The 10,188-nt window shown below is 43.7% G+C and overlaps 1 protein-coding gene across 1 annotated transcript in view; it reads right to left on the bottom strand.

The window, feature by feature from the left end:
• Nucleotides 1-684: 684 nt before the first annotated feature.
• The window catches only part of sema6cb (semaphorin 6Cb), a 188,795-nt gene continuing 179,291 nt past the window's right edge, over nucleotides 685-10,188 (bottom strand). Inside the window, exon 21 of the mRNA XM_079640911.1 lies at nucleotides 685-4,687. Coding sequence (XP_079497037.1) covers nucleotides 3,357-4,687 — 1,331 coding nt within the window. The 3' untranslated portion in view covers nucleotides 685-3,356. The remainder of the gene's footprint in view (nucleotides 4,688-10,188) is intronic.

Raw genomic sequence — 10,188 nt, 5'->3', positions numbered from 1 at the left:
GTTGTTTTTAAAATGTTTTTACATCATGTATGAGAGTTTTTCGGTCTGTGGCTATCAGTATCAGTTTCTTGTCTAAATGTGATTATACTGCTTTTGATATGTGTTGATGTTCAGCACTTTGGTCATCTCTGTTGTTTTTAAATGTGCTGTATAAATAAAGTTGGATTGAATAATACTGTAGTCTTTGTGGAACAACTTTACCAAACTCACTTTATACAATGAAAGAAAAATGTGTGTGAATTCATCTAACACAGCAGCTCACCTTTTAGTTTCTTATCAGAGTCTGCAGTTCTTCCCCTCAGGCTGTGGTCTCAGGCTCAATGCCCCCCCCCTCTGAAGACTGCCGTTGTAATTGGTGCTTTCCCCGAACTGTAGAAGCTCGGCTAAACACTCCTTGGATCTCCGTCAGATTTAATTAATACTGATCTTTTAATGCAACTCCCAGTGAGACAGCAAAGTGGTGCATTTCCCAAAATGCGGGAGAATTTTTAAAAAGATATCTTTCAAAAGAAGTTCTAAATCTGCATCAATGAATAAATCACTTTCAATGAGGGTATTGTTTTTGAACTCTGAGTTGAAACAACAGCCGACAAAAGAAACTGTATAACAACCTAACTATCATCTTCAATCTATTGTTCATGCATAGTGCTCTGACATATTTCAACACATTCACCAGTGACACGCTTGCATCATATTTTCATTTTATTCCTAGTATAAGAGACATACAATGGTATTTCTGTGAGACCAAATTCATAGTTATTCAAGGGGCATAGCCTTGAAATGAAACAGAGAAAAGTAAAACATAATACTGAATCAATGAGACCCCGCCCAGATAGAATGTATTTACACCAAATCAAACACTGATTTAAGCTTTAAGAGGCGAGACCGCCCTGTCTCCTTTACAATCTGTCAGCGGCAGAGAAAGATAACACTTCCACTCATCAAACACTGTAGCTGCCACAATTCCTCTTATGAACCATTACGGTCACGACCCTCAATCAGCTTGGATGTTTTGAATTTATTTGTTCGGAAAGCTATTTAATGCTCTGCTGCACGTTCATATCCAAATTTTTTTTTTTCCTTTCTTCGTTTTAACAAAAGTGGCCGGCGGCCGTATGTTCCTTCATTCGCTCGAGTTGGAGTTGTACACTTTATTGGGCCAAATGAGCTCTGGGAAATTTCAATCAATAAAACACCACTCTCAGATACAGTAAATAACGGGGTTGTTTTTCACAGAATTGATCACAGACCCAGTCGACCGTGGCCAACGTGACTCTGCTGAAAAGCGTTGTTGAAGTCGTGATGTTTCAGACGCCTGGAATCAGTTCCACCTTTGTATCGATCCAAGACACAATCTCGGCTTGTCGGATCAGAGTTCATTGCACTTCTCCAAGTTTCTACTAATTTACTAAAATCTCCACTTCTGTTTTTTAAATTTGATTTCCATATTGTTGCAGCTGACAGCCGGTGACACAAGTCAAAATCTACAGCCGTAACCATCGTAGAAGTCCAGTTTCATGCATACATCCTGTATCTATTCTTTAGCGATATAGTATAACTTTTTTTTCTTTTTTTACATTAAGCATTGGACAAAATGGCACAGAGTTGCTCCATCCATTATCAGCCTTATTTAAATGACTTCTACAATAGCTACAGGTCTGTAGGAGATAACTTAAGAGGAACTGTGAGCTGCGCCTTCAAAAAAAAAAAACCCAAGCGATGCTAATGCTACTTCTAAAAAACAAACAAAAGTGAACAATGGCACCTATAGGGGAAAGTGACACCCGGTGAAAAAGTGACATATTATGGAGGCAGTCAAACCTGAACGTCTGCAGTCTCAGGCTGTGGGTACTTGCTTTGCCAAACACTCCCAAAAACAATCTGTAGGCTCACACTTCTGGGATTTAAAAAAAAAATGAAACAAAGACAAATGAAGGGTTTCATTCCAAAACACTGTATCCATTTTGAAAATAATATATGTAATATTTTTCCAAATGACATAATTGTGAAGAAAAAGGGAGATCAATATACTATATATAATACAACATATGCTTCATTAGTGAGTGTTACAATCATAATTCTCGTTAACTGAATGGGTGCATTTTTGAATGACAATATCTCATTCTGGAATGAAACTCTTCAAATATACGATAGATATGACACATAGTGACGACCAAAGGAAATGAAACACCTACAACATACTGTAGCATAGTAGCCGCCTGAGCCCCTTGCATTAACCCCTACCCCCATGTCACACACTATTATTAAATAAGGCACACATTTACACATACAGTTAACATTTGGCTAGTAATTATTCCTTTATTTACAACCAATAGCCACAAAGTTAATAATTATGATAACTGCAGTCCGTTTTTTTCATTCTCATACTGCCAGATGGCATGGCGTTTCTGACTTTGTCCTCTTTGGGTCCAAGACAGGTCAGTTGTATTTATTTCCTTCTCAGAGGATGTTTGACCCACTGGATGTGTGGAGCACCAATCTTATAGAAACAATCTCGAGGAACTTTAATGGAACCGATTGCGTCACAATCTGCTGGGGCGGGAAAAGAAAAGAGAGAAAGACGAGTATAGCTGCTTTGTTGAAGTTTTTCCTTTCTCTTTTCAACATGAACACATATGGTTCAGTGTTCAGCCAACTGACAATGTATCATCTATGAAGTGCATGATTTGGTGTCCCTAAGATCTTCCTTAGGGGGTGGGGGGGGATCGTTTGATATGCCCAAAGATGAAAGAGTATAGTAAGGCAGAGACATAACTACTTTCAGGGGAGTTTGCTGACTTTTCACCACAGGTTACATATACTGCATATGTATATGTATACATATACGGTGTGGATATAAACACACATATATATACACACACATGCATAATATAAACACATTCGAGGGTGGGGCGGGTGGGGACTGGTTACCAACACTACATCAGAAAAGGTTAAGCAAAAGCATGAATCTAAGCATCGCAGGAGCCTCGGGCTTTTAAGTCTTCCAGATGTCAAGTTGTTCTGACATCAACACGTCCACAAACTAAGTTGCATTGTAAATCCACACTGAGGACATTGGCAGCCTAATATAAGGAGGTGGCGTCACGTCACCTGAGTCAGCAGTTCTATAATAAGCAAGTAGCTGAGCAATACCAATATGGTACAAAGATATTCGTTGGACAAAAAGAAGAGGGAAAAACACGTTTGGTTGAGGCTTTCGTCCACAGTGACACTGGCTGCCACACGACTTTTCTTGAAGGTCTGCAACCTCGAACCCACTGCGTTTCTTCAAAGAGAAGTTCCTTTATGAAGACACAATGAGGGAGACTCCCTCTCTAGTCCAGGAGTGTGCCTCCTCAGTAGTTGTACTTTCCCTGTTCGTTAACGGGGGACGTGGCAGGTATGAACAAGGGCTTTGGAGGGACGTCGGGTTTGAGAGAGGAGGCCCGGCGGACGATAGCACCCCTGTGCTGGACCTCCGGCTGCTCTCCGTTGTAGCTGTGCTGGCGTGTCAGGTACCCGTTGGGAATGAGGGGGTAGTGAACCTCGCAGGCGCTGCCCGTCGAGTTCATCCGGGCCAGGAGGGGAGGCGGCTGATGGGGCCCACAGTTTCGTTGGCTGAAGCTGTGCTGGCGAGGTATCATTCCTCCTCCACCCCCTCCTGCTCCGACTCCATTTGGCATCTTAGCGGCTGCAGCAATCAGCGAGTGCCTCTGGGAGGAGTGCCTCCTCTCCAGGGTGGACTGGTGGTGAGAGGGGATGTCTGGAGGAACATCCATGCGTCGTGTGAGGCTGTCTCGAGGTAAAGTGGACGAGCTGTAGTAAGGGGCCGATTCTGTCTCGGGGATCTGAGGTTGAATACGGTTGGCGAATGCTAGCTGACCTCCGCCCCCGCACGCCATCAGACCGGATGGACTCATTAACTGGGAGTTCTTGCTGCTGCTGGCCTCATGGATGTGCTTCAGAAGCTCATCCAGCGAGGTCACCTCCATCACCTTCTGGGAGTAACCGGGGTACGGTTGCTGAGACAGCACTCGTTCAACATTATGGATTTTGCGTTCATCTGGATGGAGATAACCTCCCATGAGTGGCTGCCCATTGGACAGGCTATGGGAGTATGGGAAGACCTGCGGGTGGAGCAGGGCTGAGCTGGGCCTGGAGCCAGAGTTGTGAGATTTTGGTTCCTTGGCATTGTTGCAGTTCTGGTTCTTCTCCCACTGGTTCTTGAAGGCTTTCATGCTCTTGATGGGCAGTTCTGGGGTTGAGTCCGGTGTCGGCAGACCGGACAGCTCTGAGGAGTGGTGGAGGTGGTGGTGTTGGGGGTGAACCAGGTCTCCCATCGTCATTGCGTGATGGCCGTTTCTCCTTGGTGTGTGATGTTCCTTGCTGTTGGCGAAGAACGAGTTGTAGATCTTTGGAGATGACACCTCCAGCTTGTCGTCCTTGCTCTGACTGTCCAGGAGGCCGTTGAGCTTGGCCAGGCTGCGGAGGGACAGGGCGTGAGGGATCGGGGCCTCGGGATCCTTCGACAGTTTCTTGGTCTTGTGGCCCGTGTGGTTACAGTAGCAGGAGACAAGGAAGCCAGATAGGAAGGCGCCAAGGACGAAAGCCACCAAAACACAGGCGATCAGGAGGGTATAATGGACACTGTGATTGGTCTTATCCAGCTCCGGAGGCCGCCTCACACCTAACAGAAAAGATGGAGAGAAAGGTACTTCAGTTAGAGCCTTCCTGACTGAGCCACAAGCAACAAAAAAAGACAGACATTTTCAAGAGCTAATATAGGTCAGGTAGCAGCTGGGACGGACAGGTTGTGTTTACAGGGGCTTCACTATGTGCGAAACAGCATGGGAAAGGTGTTTGAACTAAGCTTTTGGCTTCCTTTCTTTCCACTTTTACTAGATCAATACTGCCTTTCTTTCTAGGACCTGTGCTCCCCCCTCAGATTGACAGAGGCCAAGGGCTAAAATGAGTAAGAGCTTTAAATATTAATGGGAGCACAGCAGCAGGAACCTGATGTCATTTTCACAGACTCTGCTTTCCAACGTGAGGATCAGGGGCGAGAGCACCTGGTATGATGTACGAGCCAAAAATAACTGCTCTATCCCATATCTCACCGAGTGTGCAGCCTTTGCCAACACAGACTCAAACGAGGTTGTCAAATTCTTTCGAAATGAAGCCGAAGGGAGAGGCTGTGCAAGAGAAACACAAGGTGACTTGCCGGTAAGGTAAACGTACCGTGTAAATGTCCTTGGGTGATGTGACCCTGGCACTGTGTATGCCTAATGGCGTGAAAGGCAATGATGATAACGGGAGTGAAACCTGCCACCTCGTAATCAGAGCTCATTTGCAAGAGGCTGCTGCCATCTGTGGTGTCAGACCCTTGCCTCTGCCCTTGATGACAGTTTCTGAAACTGATTAGTCTGAGGAGGGAAAAAAGGCTCCAAACAAGCCCAACTTAACGGCTAATGAAAGCTTCGTTGAGGAATTAAAATGGAAAATGATGATGTCTAAATCAGGCTTGATGATAGTTTATGAGATGTACAGAAAGATGATGATTAGGAGGTGATTGGTGGATGAGTAGAGGAGAGATTGGGGGAATAATTAGTCTTAAGTGACCCAGACTTGGCAAAATGAAAGGTTTATGCTTCATGAAGTTCCTGGATGAGGCGATATGGTAGGGTGTATTCTTTTTCATTATCAGTGGTGTGTAGGTTATACTGATCTGCTTAGTTTAAAGAGTGATTTCAGTTAATAATGTAATGGGAATGTCTGTTTTTGGCGTAAAACAGTGCATTGATTTGCAAAGTTGTCAGCAAAGGCTTTTTACGGAGAGCAATGTTTTTGGGAACCATACACAAAGGTTTCGAAGGGTCAAAAAGTCCACATCATTTCAAGGTACAGAGTCATCATAGACGTGTTGTGTGATGGAGTTAATAATAATACACATACATTTAATTTGTATAGCGCTTCTCCCAGTGCTCAAAGACGCTTATGAGTTGAGCCCATTTTGGGACATACATCTCAAAAGGATTTCATTTGAGGGGAAGGACATCTGTGAGCATGGTCTCCTAAGACGGTAACGGCCCGTCCACACAGCAGCTTTGAAAAAATCTTGAAAATCTTGGAGGTGGGCGTGTCTGAAAGCGTGGGGATTTTTTGCGAGCAACGCGACCAACAACCAATCACATGAATCTCCCGCCCCCGACATACAAACCAATAGCAATGTTAAAACGAAGTAAACTGGATATAAAATCCCCAAACAGGCGAAAACCTACCAGTTTCCCCCACTGTCTCTGCCACCTCCCTCCATGCCTGGTTCCTCCGGTTTGTATCCCGGTAAATAGTACTTGTCGTAAAGAACCGGGTGATTTGCTACCGTAATTTTTCGTTTGGAATATGAGGAAATGAACTGTCTGTCTCTCCCAGCTTGCACGCGGTTTGATTGGCTAGCGCTTGTACTGTCAGATTTGAATAAACAGGATTTGATTGGCTGACGCTTCCACCTCAGCTTCAAAAGTTGAACATTGCTCAACTTTTGAATCCTGAAAATCCTGGAAATCTTCGCTTTGCTTCTCCACAATGCAGTTCGGCAAAAAAGCGAGGCAAAGTGACGTCACCCCCCTTCAAAGTCAATGGGCAGAGAAGCGTTGGAAGATTTTTTTAAAGCTGCTGTGTGGACGGGGCGTAAGTCCTGGGTGAACAATAATAAAAGCTAACTCGTGTGTGTAAGAGGGTCTTTCTCACTGTGTATGTGATTAAAGGGAAGTATTAGGGAATACTCCAGAGGTGGAACATTTGATCAGAGACTTGCAAGATATCAATCTAATCTCAAAAGAGTAGTTGCAAAAGGAACACTTTGCTAACTACAAAATGGATGACAGGTAATTTCCCTCCTTTCATCACGACAGCTTCATTTGATAGATTATAATTATGTGCTGCAAACAAGGGTTATCTCGTATGTTGACCAAACTCTATGCACACGGCTTCCGGAAAGATTTGATTATTTAGGTAATGAGGTACTATGAAACTTCCTTTTGCTTTTTATTATCTGGAGCTATACTTCTGAGCAGGTGCAGCTCGTAGAGGCTTATTATCTCATCGTCACGTATCACTACATTCATTTTAGAGGGTGGCGTTTTACCACTTTCCCTTCAGAGACATAATGTGGTGCACTATAAACTTTCTGGAAATAACGCTTTGAATAGAGCTTCCAATTAAAAAGGCTTAATTTCCTGCCATTTATTCTTACGATTGCCTCGACTTATGACCACATTAAAATGTCTTAAATCATAATTGCAATCCCAGTGGGAAAGGCAATCAAAAGTGATGCTGCAGTGAGCCATTACACAGGCTGCAAAAAGATCTCTCTGTGGGTCAAAGTTTGTGGTTCTGACTGGTAATAAGTTGAGAAAGGCTGCTCTCATCTCACTTTGCTGAGATCCCTGTACCTGTGAGTCATCCCTCCCACCTCCATGTTTGCAGCTACAGGTTTACACCGGGCTTCCTCCTGGTTGAGGGGTATGAGTCAAGTGCCTCGACGGGGGGGGGGGGGGTGAAACGCGCAGCTGAGATAAACAAATCCAGAGCCTTCGAACGTCCTGTCACAACAAGTTTCATGAACAGGCCGCATGACTCAATCACTGGACATATGGTGCCACCGGTCACAGTGAAATTAAAACTCTGTGAATCATACCGGCAGCCTGGCAAACAGCACGGAGGCACTAAGGAGGTGCTGGCCGGCAGGCGAGGGGAGAAATAGATTACATGTTAAGGGATTACGTAAGTAAAAAAAAGTAACGGAATCAGATCCCTGTACAACTTGGGGATTACAGTGTTCTCTGTAGGATAATACTTTAGTGTGAATCTATTCTTCTACTGCCTGGATCTACTTCATGGTTTCACTTTCTTTGCTTCAATTGTTCTGTTTTTAATTCAGCAGGTGAACCTATATGTTTGTAAAATAGTGTGTGTGAGATTAACTGTGTGCTTTAAACTAAAACGGAGCATTTTCTGTCAACTCAGATTTTAATTCTGCTTCTTTTTTTTAACTGTAGTCTGTGCTCATGTGTTTCAGTGTTAGGCTGCTGCTTGAATATGCTTCATGAAAGGCAGCTTTTCCTATAAATAAAATTATTTTTGATCTTGAATATCTTGGTTTCCTCTTTTCTAAGGTCACATTGTTCGGTTGTCTTGACCTAATACACTTAAAGGGGACCTATCATGCAAAATGCACTTTTGTACATCTTTTATACATGAATATGTGTCCCCAGAAAACACAACCCTCTATTTTCCTCCATACCCAAATCTCTTAAAAAGGGGCTGCAACGGATCTGATACAGACTGATCCAGATTTGAACACTTCTATGACGTCACAGAAGTGGCGCTACGGCTATTGGGCCAACTCCACCAATCAGGAGGAGACAGCCACGGACATTGCCGTTGGAAAGCGCTGGAGACGCTGTAGTACATATGCCAGGCCTGTAGATGGTGCTGTTCTCACAGAATCAGCCCATGATGCAAAGACAGTGTTAAACTGAGCGAAATGAGGAATGGCTAAAATGCATGATCTGTTTGGTATTTTGAAAAATAAAAAGTATAAATATGCCTCATATAGGTATGGTCCTACACTATATTATTCAAAAATAGCATGATAGGTCCACTTTCAGTTTCTCGTGTATTAATTTGCATTGCATTTGATGTTGAGGTAAAGCAAAAATAACTGGAAAGTAATCAGGTTACATTACTTTTGTATTTTGATACTCAGATTTGGCCCCTGATTACACGTTTTTACAGGTAACTAGTAACTGTAACAAAATGCATTTGTAAAGTACCCCTCCCAACCCTGCTGGCCAACCACACACACCGACTTTCTTAGCGCTGCTTTAAGAGAAACGACAGACTTGGGTTCGTATTGTTTTTGTTCCAAATTTGACACAAGTTTCTTTATGAGAGGAAATGTGTCACCTCAAGTAGAGGCGATAATTAATGCTGCTTCCCCTCAGTTGTTTACATCGCTTCAGAGTCACTGCTCCTCTCCAACATTGTCACATTATATTTCTGTGTCGACTCTACATCGTCTCGGCTCGGCGGAGGCTTAATATAGAGATACCCAAGTCTGCCAAAAGGTAAAACAAGGCAGATGGGCCGCATGAGTGGAGGCAAGGGAAGGAATGGTAGAGAGGGATGGGGGAAACCAAGGAAGAAGAAGGGATGAAATATAAACCTTAGTGGGATAAAGAGGGGAGGGAATGTGAGAGGACTAACAGATCCAAGAGACAAGAGAGCAGGAGTGGAGATGAAAGCCGGAGGGAGAGAACGAGTGCATGTACAAGGAGCAGGTTTGAAGGAGGAGGAGGTAGATGGAGGGGGGGGGAAGAGTGGGAGACAGGCAGACATGATGGTTGAGTGACAGACCGTCACTCAGCGTGGTTTTGAAGCAGCTGTGGTTCGGTGGGAGAAAACCCCTCGTGCTCCTCCACAGCACCACAAGAGAAGCACTCGATGCATCCATATTGTTCAAAATAGACGCGGCGTAGATTTTGTAAACAGGCAAAACATTGCTGCTGTTGTGTTTGACTAATTGGCCATGTTTCCTGCAAAAGGGAAATAAAGTAAAAAGAAGTCTGACTGTTGTTACGTGTAAATAGTTTTTTCCTGCAGGCGATATGAGAGGCGGCTTCTTTGAAGTACATTAGTGATTTAGCTGCTATGTTAACTTTAACAACCCTACGCTTTTCCATGATGCTAATTAGCAGTGATGAGAACAGTTTAACACTTAATCCATAACGCCTTTCACATTTCCAGCAGGACATTAAAACATCAGAACTCCATCTTCTTAAATACTGATGAGAAACAACGGCTTCTTCTATTTTCAGACGGCAATTTCAAGGTCAGATACAAAATCATTTTAACAGAGCTTCTTCTTCACCCAACTTTGTTTTACAGTGTTAGGTTTTTTCTCTAGGGTGCGATTAAATACTTTGTATCCCGGAGAACAACTTGTGCTCTATTTTCGTGCATCAAGTGAATTCGCTCCAAAATAGCCCTAATTAGTTTCTGCCTCTGCAAGCTTACAAGTGCATGTAATTGTTCTCCTAATGGCTACTCCATCCCGATGAGAAGCCAACGAGAGAAAAAAGCCCCAGGCTCCAGAGGCGAGCGTTACCCACTCCCGCTAAGGCTTGA

The sequence above is a fragment of the Notothenia rossii genome (genome assembly GCF_949606895.1).
Source record: "Notothenia rossii genome assembly, chromosome: 7".
Lineage (NCBI taxonomy): Eukaryota > Metazoa > Chordata > Actinopteri > Perciformes > Nototheniidae > Notothenia > Notothenia rossii.
Note: the sequence above shows the minus strand (reverse complement) of the source record. Positions and strands in the feature narration are given on the sequence as shown.